The sequence below is a fragment of the Prinia subflava genome, chromosome 16, assembly GCF_021018805.1.
Source record: "Prinia subflava isolate CZ2003 ecotype Zambia chromosome 16, Cam_Psub_1.2, whole genome shotgun sequence".
NCBI lineage: Eukaryota > Metazoa > Chordata > Aves > Passeriformes > Cisticolidae > Prinia > Prinia subflava.
The window spans coordinates 16,020,088-16,033,173 of record NC_086262.1 but is presented as its reverse complement, the minus strand read 5'-3'; the positions used below and the strand labels follow the sequence as shown (position 1 = coordinate 16,033,173).

The following is a 13,086-nucleotide window of genomic DNA, read 5'->3' as shown; positions in this document are numbered from 1 at the left end:
AGAGTGGGGCCATCAGAGTGACACCAGGGCTCATTTTCTGTCCTGGAACTGAGCCTTTAGGGGAAGCTTTTGGTTTGTCCCTCCATTAAAAAAACTTTAAAGGAAGGGCTCCTGCTGCCTCCTGCCAGGTGGAGAAAGGGAAGATCTAGGTTAGTTTGTATGGGGAGCCCATGGGATGGGGTTGGTGGTGGATTTTCTCTTTATATAAAACTCATTCTTACACAATCTCAAGGGTGAAGTTGCTCATGACTGGTACCAGGAGAGAAATACATCCCCACCTTCCCGGGCTGCTCTGCAGCAGTGGGCCCGTTTGCAAATGCCAGATGTGGGAGTAAGACATTGAGCAAGAGAGGTGGGAATTTTATTTTAGTAGGGATGAAAGACGTAGCCTTAAGTGCTGAGATTCCCTGGAACTGGGAGTGACCCACTCATCATCTCCTGGTCAGGAGCATCAGCAGTGTGGGGGTGCCAGGACTTGAGTGTGGTGGTGTTTTTCAGGTGCAGGAAGGTATCACAGATCCTTCCATCTTCCTGGATGGATCCAGGCATTCCCACGTCACATCACAGAGCCTAGCAATGCCTTGAGGGATAAAATGTGAAATCCTGTCTTCCCTGTCTTGGCTAATTTTAGGTCCCTGGTAACTTCCACGTGTCGACGCACAGCGCGACGGCGCAGCCGCAGAACCCCGACATGACTCACGTCATCCACAAGCTCTCATTTGGGGACAAGTTACAGGTGAGCCCTGAACATTCCCTGGCTCTAGGGGAATGCAGTGAGAGTGGTTTCGTATTAGACACTTTGGTTTTCTGGAAGGTCTGTGTGTCCCTGCAACGTAAGCTCAAGTCTGGGAGAGTTCCCAGCTGCCAGCAGCTGGGGCAGGAGCAGTGTCCAGTCATGGAGCAACTGTGCTGTTTTCTTCTGAAACTCAAAGTGCTTTTGGAAAACTCTGTGGCTGTCTTCCTGCAGGGGGTTAGAAATAAAGGCTTGTGGCTCAGCAAAATCCTGTTTTTAGCATGGGCGCAGCAAGCAAACCTTTGTGCCTTTGTGGAGGAGCAGTGATGCACTCAGGGAAGATGTGTACTTGCTACTGTGTTTACCACAGCTCTTTTTAATTCACCTCACTGTGCTTGTATAGCAGACACCTATTAGTCAAATTTTTTCTGTGAAACACAAGTCAGACTTAGCACTGCCAATTCCCTGCTGGGTAGAAGCTGGATGCATGCACTTGCCCAGTGGATAGAGTTTCACCAGGTGCTGCAAGTTATGTAATATTCACTGATTTCTCAATAAGGACAGATTATAGCACTTCTCTAGCCTGCTTCCAAGGAGCTGGCCTCGCAGGTGGGAGTTCCACATGTGCACACCCAGCTTGAGACTCGCCCTAAACATTACTTAGAGTCTCTCTGTAATCTTCTTTCCTCAGCACAGACGTCTCATTAGTCTGCTCCTTGTACACCCACTTCCAAACCCCTTTTTTCATGCTAACAAGCCTAAGCGTTGCTTTGTAGTCTTCTGATTCTGCTCCCGGCTTCTTTTAGGAAATATCTTGTGTGGGAACGAGGAAATATTAGCGTATAAATAAGCTTGGCTTAGTGTCTGTAAAGCACACTGAGATTATGAAAAGTACTGGGTGAGCAGTAATGGGGAGTTGTGCAGGCTGCGTGGGAAATGGGCGCTCTGAGGGAGCACTCCCTTTGTTTTATGGTGCAGCCCTGCAGGAAGGCAGCTGGAGCGTGAGTCAGCATCAAGGAGGAGCCTGGAGAGACAGGCAGCATCTTCAGTTCTTGTGGTGAGAGCCCTGCCCACCAAATGTGGGGTTGGCTGCTGACTGGGATGAGTTCGGATGAGTTTTCAGAGCTCAGGGTAGCTGCTCACTGTCTGGGTGCTCAGGGAGGGAGCACGGAGGTGCTGCAGGCAAACAGCAGCTCAGCAGCACGAATTAAAGCAGGATATATTCACCAAACAGGTGCTACCACGACTCAGCAAGCAGCGAGAGCCAGCAAGTGTGGAGAGCTTTAAATCTGCCTGGGTGCACCTTTGAATATTTCAGGTTGTCTGCACCTGCTTTGATGTAATAAAAGCTTGTATTCCTTGAAGAGGGTGAGGAGCTTCTCATTCACTTGTCATGTGCTGGAGTTTTTTTTTTGTGGGCTGTTACTGATTCTGCCACAGTGATCCACTGTGTTCTCCAGAAAAACCTGTCTCTTTGAAGCAGAGATTTAAAAATCGTCAGGCACTCAATGAGCTTTGATTCTTCATTAGTACTCCGTGCACAATAGTGGCAGACTTCCTGTAGATTTTTGCCTCATTTAGATGAGATCAGAATTAAAACCTGCAGAATTAGATCTCATGCAGTGAGTTTCTGCATGTCAGGTAACTCAGTAAGGAGAGAGGTGAGGAAAGCAGGAGATGATGTCTTTTTTTTTTACTATCAGGGGCAGACAACTCTCCTGACAAGGCTAAAACCAGGATTATTCAACACCATAATGAATAGCTCAGTAGAAATTATGATTAAAAATGCAACATCTCCTATTTCCACATCTCTCTCTTTATTGGGTTACCTGGCAGCTGGAGGCAGGAACTCATTGGTTTGAATTTTAGTCTTGTCTACACGAGGGGAAAATCTACCAAAAGCTTGGAATGGACCTTAAAGTCTCTGGCCCAGATATTCTATAAGAGACTTCTTAGGTGTATCAAGAATGGAACATAACACTGTATCCCACTCCAGGGGCTTCTTTTCCTTCTTATGGCCTTTACAGTGAGTAAAGAATTGAGCACAGCCTGCAGGTGTGGTTTGGGAATGGTCGTGGCTGTGGAAAGCCCAGCAGAGCCAAAGGCCCTGCAGCAAGATCTGCTGTTGCTTTTGCTCTGCTCCTGTCCCAGCACCTTCCAGTTGAACTTGGTGATGATTTTGTCTCTCCAGAATTTCCTTTCTGCTGAGCAGAACTGGGTCACTTGCTGCTTCCTGCACCATCCACTCTGTAGTGTTGGGAATAGGGGAAAATCCATTAGGATGAGGCAGAGATCCACGTGCTGTCAGTTGTTGAGAGGGTCTGGGAAGGAGATGGCACTGCCCTGTTGGTGAGGTGAAACTGTCTCACCCATGACCAAATCCTCCTTCCCAACTCTTCCTCCCTGTTGTCTGAGTTAAGGTCAGGAATTTCTGGGTTGTGGAGTTCTTTGTCCTTTCGTTGTGCCTTGTGAGCAGCACAACCTCTGACCTAGAGCTGCTGCCATGGGCTTTTCCCTGTCTGGAGAGTTCACACCTGGATTATTCTGTTGGTGGAGCTCAGACTCCAGGTCAGAGCGTGTGCAAGGCATGGAAATCCTGTTATTCTGGGCAAACAGACACAATTCAGGTCTGTTCTGAATTCAGCTGCAGGAGATGAAGGATGTCAGTGTTGGGATGTGTCCTTCCCCCCTCCAAGGCTGATGGGTTGTACAGCCCCAGCTGCTCTGACAGGAGCCACCTTCAGAGGAGAACTCCTGAGTTCTAACCCCATTTATTTCCCTTTCAGCCTGATAAATTAATTTCACAGTTAGCTCTGCAAAGCTCTTAGGAAATACCTCACGGTGAAAATTTCACAACTGGCCTCTTCCAACTGCAATTCCTTTAGCTTTGGAGTGGTTTTGGAGTTTCATCTTGTAAGATGTTGTGAAATCAGCTTTTTCACTTGGAACCAACCACTGTGATGATGCTCACCGAAAGATATTTGGGGTCATCTTTTACTGGGTTGAGGCTTTGTTTTTTGGAAAGCTTGAATCAGGCAGATCCCCTGGTTACAGGGTAGGGAAGCAAAGGTCAGGAGTATCAAGTCAGAGCAGAGTTTCTTCATCCTCCTTTTTGCTTTCCAGGTCCACAATGTTCACGGAGCGTTCAATGCCTTGGAGGGAGCAGACAAGCTCAGCTCAAACCGTGGGTATTCTTGGGGACTGCAGCTCTCAGCCACCCTCTGAGCTGGGAGAGCAGGGCCCTTCATGAGCACTGCTGTATCCAGAAGCTTTTCATTTGCCTCTTTAGCCAGAATGATCCAGACACTGCTGGCTGACATTTCCATTTCCTCCAGTGCTGCAGAAAAGGCTGAGCCCAAAAGGTCCTTTGCAGTCCTTGTGGAGCTTTTTAGCCATTTCCTGTTCCTGTAGTGTCCCCTTGCTGCTGTTACTTCACCAGAGCTTTTTCTTGTACTTGTGTTGCAAATTACCTTTAAATTTCTACTCTGAGGATGGCAAGAGGGCATTTTCATGGCTCTTCTTTATGACCAGCACAAAAAGGAAAATTCGATGCATGCTACAATTCAGTGTGGAGGGTTGTCTCTCAAATGTTCAGGCTCCTCCAGGACATCAGTCCTGTCCATTTCTTGGAACAAAATCTCTATGTTCCTGAAGCTGTACAGTTGTGGTTTGGGGCTTTTTTTTTACCTTTAGGAGCCAAATGTCATCATGTTACATTGGCTAGAGGATCCTGCAGAGATGTCATTTAGAATTCTGTCTTATAACTGTTTTAGCAGACACAAAAACCAGAATGAGCCATTTAAATAACGAAAAAAGAAAAGAGTTAAGCAGCTGTAGGAGAAGGAAGATGAGAAAGCAAGAAAGAAAGAGAAGTACATAGGTTGTGATACCTCAGGGTTTTGGGTTTTTTTTGTCAAAATTATCTGCAGCCCTAACCTCAGCCAGTTCCTGATTTAACCAGGCTGTGGTGATGATAAAAGTGTTACCATTTATAGCTGCAGGCAGTGGGGAGGGTGGGAGTAACCCAAACCTTGAGTGGGTTGTGGTCCTGCAGAAGCGATGGGCGGCCTCTGGTGTCACCTGGCAGAGTCCTGAGCAGGGCACAGAGCTGTGGGATGAGGAGCAGGGAGACACCTTTTTAGTGTCTTATTCCACTGTGAATTGTTCTGTGGGCTGGCTCCTTTCTCTCAGTGCTAACTTGTCCTTCCCTTTCCCTCCTGAGCACAGCCCTTGCCTCTCACGACTACATCCTGAAGATTGTGCCCACGGTGTACGAGGACATGAGCGGCAAGCAGCGCTACTCCTACCAGTACACGGTGGCAAACAAGGTAAAGGAGCAGCTCCAGGAGCTCCTCTCTGCATCCTCAGCCCCTTTCCCTGCCCTCCGTGCCTGCAGTGGGTTTGTAGGTGAGCAGTAGCCTCTGCTGGGAGAAGGAGGAACTGAAGCTCCTCGGAGTGGGGCTGTGCTGCTGCAGGGTTGGGTGGTGAGGGCACGTCCCTGGTGCTGCTGGTGCTGCTGGCATTCCTGGGGAAGGTGTTCTCCCTCCTGGCGCTGTCAGCTGTCACTTTGGCTGCTGTGGGTTTCTGTGAGCTGTGTGGGAGGTGTTTACAGGCTGCAGGAACTGCTGTGCTGCCTGTCAAGATGCATCTGAATGGAAAACTAATCCAGCTGAACACACAAAATATCACTCACACCTGGTTTTGGTAACAAAACAGTCCCAGTTGTGATGGATGGATGAGACAAATAAATCAGCAGAGTTTTTAGCTTTTTACAAATGCTGATTTCAGACATTAAGCCACTGAACTGTAGCAGCAATTACATGCTGGTTGAGTATTTCACAGTCCCTGCTTTATTACAGTGGATTATCACAGAATCCATTCATATGGAAGAGATTCAGGATCACCAAATCCCAGCAGTGACCAATTCCCACCTTGTCACCCCGCCCAGAGCACTGAGTGCCACATCCAGCATTTTAATAATTCAATGTATTGAATTTTTTCTAAGGAAAAAAAAGGACCCCATTTACTTTTTAAGGTAAAACACATCTTCCAGTTGAAAATTATTCACTATTCAGGTGCTAAATGAAAGTCCAAAATCTGTTTGTAATATCCAATTACTTCTAGTTTGCCCTAACTGATAATTAAGCACACACTCTCCTGGACTAGTTCTCAGATTAATGTTCCTGACTAGTGACTTTTGGGCTTGCTTGTATGATGTGTCCCAGGGATTTGGACATCTCCCTCCGTTCAGATTACAATGTATTTGTTCTGCTTAATGTCACATCTGCTGTTCTGATAAGACTCCTGTGACAGGAGCTCTGAAAGTAATTTGGAAAATAGGCAGCAGGAGCTCTTGACACTTCTGTGAGCTTGGCTGCAAATTGGGGCGTTGAGCCAAGTCTGACTCATTAGGGCAGGATTTTGCTGGTGGGGAGAAGGGGAGAGCAAGGAAAAAATGAGGTCAGTTCTGTCAAAACTGAGGTGCTGAGAAGCACTGCTGCCTCTGTGCTTTCTTCTCGTGGTGCTTCAATCCTTTACTCCCACTCTGAGCACTGGGAAAAGGAAAGGGGAAGCACTGGAGCAGTGGCACAGAGTGGCTGGTGTGAGGAGAGGCTGCAGGGTAAACTCTGTCTGCTCTCTTAGCTCCTCTGTTTCCTCACTTCCCACAGAACCACTGTCCCAAAGTGAGCTGCAGAACTGCTGTAAAAGCCTTGAAAATGACATGACTGGAGACTTCTGCTCCTCTTGTCATCATGGGATAAACTCCCTAAAAATAGGGGAATTGGAGATTTATATGAGTAAAGATAAATGCTGTTTCACCAGCAAAATTATTTTTTTTTGTGTCGTGCTCATGAGCGCCCTGTTGCTTGTTCTTTTTTCATCTTTCTGAAGTATTTGAGGCTGTCTTTGCCTCTTTGTGAAGGAGGATTGAACCAGGAGAGGAGATGTGTCACAGGGCTGAGGAAGGGAAGAGCAGCTGGCTGGAGGGGCAGCCTGTGCCACGCTGGGCTCTCCTTGGACTGCTGGCTCCCCAGCCTGCTTTCCTTGGATTTTTCTTCACCCTGTGAACATCCTTGAAAACTGGTACCTATCTCCACTGAGAGCACAGACAAAATATTATCTCAAGAAGATGTGGCTTTAGCTGCTGAGCTGATGGTGGTGGTGGTACTGGGCAGTGTGTCCTGCCTGGTGCTGTCCTGTGCCCGTGGCTGGCCCCGGACCTGTTAGGAAAGAAATGGATTAAGGGAGATTGTCACTGGAAATCTGGAAGATGGCTCTCCCAAATGAGCCTGGGATATTTTCTGAACCTTGGCCAATATTTTTCTGTATGCAGTTTCTTCCTGGCTCTCAGCAGGAGTTTTAAACGTGGCTCAAAGATGGTTCCAGATGATTCATACCAAGAGGACAAAGCATTCCCATTGCTGGTCCCAGTGGGGAGGGGACCTGACAGAGGAATGCAAGGAGGGATGTTCAGGCTCTTACAAACTAAATTCCGTTTGTTTGGTAAATGATTTATATACAAAATGTAGGCATACATGTGATTTACAGAACCAAAACTTCACCTGCAGCCAGGCTGTTTGTATTTAAACAGAGCAGATCTAGGGTGGAGAATCAATGACAGCCTTTCTGCTTAGTCCTGTAGCTCCCTGTGAAGGTGGGAGTAATCACCATCACTCTGTCCCCAGCTCTTCCATTATCAGGCTGTAAAGAGATTGTTTTCCTGTTTGATAAGGATGGGAGCTGAGCAGTCACACAGGAATTCACTGTTTGCTTCTTTCCAGCTGGTCACTGGTACAAAACACTGGGGTGAGGGCCAAACCCACAGAGGCAGTTCTTTGGCATACACTGTCTGGAATGAGCCTGCACACATTTTCCCCCTTTTTCACCCCCTTTTTTCCCCTTTTTTCCCCCTTTTTTCCCCAGGAGTACGTCGCCTACAGCCACACCGGCCGCATCATCCCGGCGATCTGGTTCCGCTACGACCTGAGCCCCATCACAGTGAAGTACACAGAGAGGAGACAGCCCTTGTACAGGTTTATCACATCGGTGAGTGCCCCTCCAGCCCTCCTTCTCCCTTCCTCTGCCTGCCTTGCGAGTCTCTGCTGAGCCTTTCTTGTCCAGAGGAGTTGAGTTTGTGCCTCAGAGCGTTGTGACGTGGTGGAGATCCAGCAGCACACCCCTGGGGTGGTGCTGAGGTGTGGGGAAGGTCCAGGGCTCTGACAGCTTGATTTAATAGCTGGGCACAAAAAGAAGGGAAAATAACCTATCCCAGAAGTGCCAGGCTCTGTCTAGGCAGGATGGGCTCTATTGCAGCATGGCAGAAGCTTGGAAGTAAAGCTGATGTGGTCAGCAAGAAAACTGCCATAAACTGCTCAGTGACACTGAGATCAAATGTGCAGAGAATCTGGAATGGTTGGATTGGAAAGAACCTTAAATCTCATCCCATTTCACGCCCTGGCACAGCCAGGGACACCTTCCACTGCCCCAGGGTGCTCCAGCCTGGCCTTGGGCACTGCCAGGGATCCAGGGGCAGCCACAGCTCCTCTGGGCACCCTGTGCCAGGGCCTGCCCACCCTTTTCCACCCCAAAGTCGTCCTGTTCTCACCTAGAGGGTTTTCCTTTGTTCAGGTGAGGGAAGGAGAACTGTTAGATGACACAGAGCTGCCTGTCCATGCTATCTGCAGGTATTTGGGAGAGTTTTACAGTAAATAGGGAGAAAATGGCAGTGGAGATTTTACCAGCAGCCACTTCTCTCCTCTCCTACAAGACACTGATTTTTTTTTAACTGAGTTTTACTCAGTGCTGCTGCTTGGCTTAATATGGGAATGGCAGTGGCAGGCATCTACTGCTGGGTAGAAGTGGAGAAGAGCTGCATTATCGAATTCCAGAGGTGTTTTCCTGACGAGTTACGTTTGGATCTGTCCAGAGAGCATCCTGCAGTCCTGATCTCAGCATCCAGAACAAAGCTGTGCTGGCCAAGCTGCTCATTAGGCAAAGAGCTATTTAAAGATCCTCCAGAACTTAAAAAAAAAAAGTGTCTTCAGGGACTTGGCTTCAAATTGAAGCTGCAGTGAGCTGTGCCAGCGAGGCATGGTGGAATGTGAAGCAGTTGATAAATTGGCTGGAGTGAAGACCTCAAATTGTGATTTTTTAAACTGTTTGACTGTTTTAATTGGAAGTCACATAAACAGCGTGGCAGAGTTGCACTTCAAGATTTTGATTTTGCAGCTTCTGATAAACAACAAGTTCCCTTCAGTGAACATTAGGCAGTGACCTCTGGAATACACAAATAACCAGAGAAGGAGGCTTGAATTTAAACCTAAATGTCGTGGTGAAAGACTTTCTCTTCTTAGCACGTCTGCTTGGCTTCAAAACATAATCCTAAAAAAGGTCAAACATCAGCATTTCATGACTTGGTATCTTATTCTGCCTCTGCTTCTTTCCTTAAAATTGTGCTCCCAGAGGTTCCTTACACATCTCTTTGGGGGTGAAGGTGTGGAGGTGTTTGCATGGGAAATGATTTGATAGCTGGGATTATTCTTTGATTTTATTATCAGCATTGATTCACTGCTGATCTGCCATTATATGCCTATAAAAGGTATATTTTTTGAATTGATGAGTTGACACAAGGGACCACAGGAGAGAATTTCCTCCCTGGTTGCCACCGTGACATTTTGGGTTTGTATCTCATTTGAATTTGTATTCCATAATGTCAAAACCTGAAATGTGTCTTTCCTGCTGAGAATCCAAAAATGGAACAGCGGTTCCACTTCTATTTCTGAAAAGATTTAAAGGTTGATTAATTTTCATTAAATAAGAATTTCAGTTTCTCCTCTTCCCCAAAATAACACCAATCCTCTCCACACACCATATTCCTCACTGGACAAAGTCTCAGTGTTGAATCACTGGCCCCAGGGTGAATTTTGCCCTGTTCTGTCTTCAAAGGTAGCCAGGCACTCTCTGCCTGCCTAAGGAGAGTTTTGCAGTTGATTTTTGGCTGCTCTCTTTGCTCTTGTGGTGTCAGGCAGCTCACTAGGGGCTGTTCCAGTTGAATATCCTTCCTCTGGAGGATGAGGATGACGCTGGTGCTGGCAGTGGCGGTGTCAGGACGTCACCCAGGTGTGACAGACACTCCTGGTGTGGAGGCAGAGCCTTGTTCCAGGGGTCTGGCTCTCAGTCTGGGCCCTCTGGTCCCCCTTTGGGCCAGGATTGCTGCATGGGAGCAGCTCTGGCCCCCCTTTGGGCCAGGATTGCTGCACTGGAGCAGCCCTGGCGCTGCATCCCAGCCCCACAGCCTTGCAGGTGGCACTGGGAGGGGAGCAGCACTGCAGAGGATCCAAACACCTCCAGCCTGCCCTGCTGGGATGACATGAGCTGTTTTTGGCCCTTTCCTGTATCTCCAGCGTGGCCTTTTGCATCACAGTTGCTCTGGAGACCCGTCAGTGATGAGCAGCACTGGGCTGAGGGCCAGCAGGGGCTGGGCTGGAGTCACTGCCTGGCTTTGGAAAGCACCAGCAGCTGCTCAGCTGAAAAACCACAGGACAGGCTCTGGGAGAGGGGCTCCTTCACTCTTTATTTTGGTTCCCCTGTGGCTTTCAGTAAATTTAAATTAGTCCTGGGGTGGGGGGTTATGCTGGGGACTCCAAAGAGGCTTTAGGGGGTCAGTGTTGGAGGGAAGGACACACTGCTGGGGGATGATCCCGTGGCAGAGGGGTGTTCAGCAGAGAGCCAGAGGCATCTCCTGTGCTGCTGGCAAGGTCCTCTGATGCTCTTTGTTACTCAGGTTTGCCCTCCAAAACTTCAGCACTGCAAAGAGCAGCACTACACACTGCATTACCTGTAGCAACATTCCTCTCTGTCCCCCTCTAACTCATGCCTGCTCTTTAGATTTTTGTGGTGGGCAGAATTATCCTGGTTTTTTACCATGTGAGAGGTGCTTCCTGTGCAAAGGCTTTGCTTTAGTGTAAGTTGTTTTTTTTTTTAACTTTCCATGTCGTGCTGGGAAAAGTTCAGTACTAAATAAGATTTTATATTACTTGTGGGTCAGTGCTGCCACTGTCACTGTTCCATGAGTTTGCCAGGGATCCTGGAGTTAACCACAGACAATTGGCAGAGTGTTAAACATGGGGGTTTTTGCCTGTCAAACTGCACTGCTTAAAATCAACTCATCCCTCATAAAGAGAAGCCATTCAAGACCTCCTGGTTGAGGTTATGGAATAAGGGGAAAAGTTCCACTGCTGAAAATTCATGAGTTCCTCTAAGTGGCCAAGCTGAAAGAAGGTTTTATCATGAGATCAGTGTAGGGGCTGGGAGGGGAGAGCAGGCAGAAAAGCAGCCAAAGTTCTGCTGAAGCATTCAAAATCCAAAGAATTTTTTTTTCCAGGTGAATGAGAGGACTCATCTGGCCCCTAGGTGTGAAAAAAAATTAAACTGGAAATAGTGGAGGGTGGGAACTGGAGCAGAGAGGTTGCAGGCAGAGTAGTTTCAGCCATGGAACTGGTGCTGATAGGTGTCACAGATTCAGTCCTGTGGCGTTTTTAAAGCCAAGACTCTGTTCTGCAAGATGTGCTGAAAATCTCTGGGTGGGATTCTGCAGCTTTTAGGAAATACCTGAGGGTCCTACTGGTCCCCTCTGACTTTACAAGTAATTCTCAGACTTTAGGCCATCCCAGAGGAGCACAGTTATGTCTCTGACATTGCATTTCTGTCACCCTGCTTGCAGCCTTGCCTCCTCCTGTGTGTCCACTCGTGTTTTCCTTAGGCACGAGCCTCCCTCCCACCTCCTGTGATCACCTCCTGTCCAAGGTTCACTCCTCATGCCCAGAGGCCTCTCACTGCTGGGATTATTCCACTGCTGTGTCTCTTTCCCTTCATCCTTCAATGGCTGGGCCTGAGTCAAACAGATCTCATTAAACACAGATCCTTCCCAACAATTTGTTCCATTAAATCTAAAGAAGTGCCTGATGCCTGCCATAAGTATTAACACTGTATTATAATATTATATTATAATATATATATTACATTAAAATATATAATATATATTTAATATTGTAATGTATTTATTAGAACTGTGATGCTAAAGAGACACTGAGGTGCAGCTCCTGTGCTGGGCTGGACTCCAGGCCCTTTTTTCGTCACCAGCCCTCCAAGCTGTGTGTGCAGGAGGCCCCGAGCCAGTGCCAGGTGTGTGTGACTCATCCCCACTCAGCACCACAGAGCTCTGCAGATGAATTTAGGGTTTTTTTCTATTCCCCAGCTCCTTGTGCTGCTGCTCTGAAGTCAGATTTTCCTGCCGTGTGATGCAGGGTCTGGGTGTTGGACGGGGTTTGTGTTTGTGGTGTGACATCTGCAGCTGAGCTGCTCTGAACTGAAATAACTCAGCTCCAGGGTGGGCATTTCCCCTGGGAGCTCACCCTGTGTCACACCCCGAGGGACAGCAGGGAGGGGGCCACAGAGGCACGAGCTGGACTTGTCCCCTAAAAATCCTGGCTTTGCCTCAGCCTGGTGCTCTGGTTTGAGCAGCCTTGATCTGCTGGAGTGGTGAGTGTCCTGCAAAAGCCACATTTCCTGCATGTCCCTGTTTCACTGAGCTCACTAAGTGTTCATATCTTGGTTCTAAACACGCATGGAAAGGAGCTGTGGTTCTCAGGGCCGTTGATGAGCCGTTTGTTCCTTCCCCTCAGGCTGCTGCTGCTGCTCCTACGTTGTTTTTTTGTCTGTGACTTTGCCCTTGGGGTGCTGTGTGGGTGAAGAGACGTGGCAGGGTGCATGTGGTGTGGCACCAGTTCCCTTCTGGGCCAGCTGTGTTGCGGTTTTATAACGTTTATAATGGAATTATTTAGGTGGGAGAAGACCTGCAAGGCCACCAAGTCCAGCCTGTGCCTGATCCCCACCCTGTCCCCAGCCCAGAGCACTGAGTGTCACCTCCAGCCCTTCCTGGGACACTCCAGGGATGGGCACTCCAAACCTCCCTGGGCAGTGCCAAGGCCTGAGCTCCCTTTCCATGGGGAAATTCCTGCTGCTGTCCACCCTGAGCCTCCCCTGGCCCAGCCTGAGGCCGTTCCCTCTCCTCCTGTCCCTGTTCCTGGAGCAGATCCCAAATCCCCCCGGCTGTCCCCTCCTGTCAGGAGCTGTGCAGAGCCACAAGGTCCCCCTGAGCCTCCTTTTCTCCAGGCTGAGCCCCTTCCCAGCTCCCTCAGCTGCTCCAGCCCCTTCCCTGGACATAATTCCACCCCTCCATGTCCTTCCTGGATTTAGGATCCCAGACCTGTTCACAGCACTCCCGGTGTGAGCTCAGCAGTGCCAGCACAGGGGACAGTCCCTGCCCTGCTCCTGTGCCACCCTATTTTTGA

At 48.5% G+C, this 13,086-nt stretch overlaps 1 protein-coding gene across 1 annotated transcript in view; it reads left to right on the top strand.

The window, feature by feature from the left end:
* Nucleotides 1–13,086, top strand: part of ERGIC1 (endoplasmic reticulum-golgi intermediate compartment 1) — a 54,690-nt gene that overhangs the window by 36,827 nt on the left and 4,777 nt on the right. Inside the window, exons 6-9 of the mRNA XM_063413740.1 lie at nt 632–736; nt 3,857–3,917; nt 4,961–5,061; nt 7,658–7,780. Of these exons, the coding sequence (XP_063269810.1) occupies nt 632–736; nt 3,857–3,917; nt 4,961–5,061; nt 7,658–7,780 (390 nt within the window). The remainder of the gene's footprint in view (nt 1–631; nt 737–3,856; nt 3,918–4,960; nt 5,062–7,657; nt 7,781–13,086) is intronic.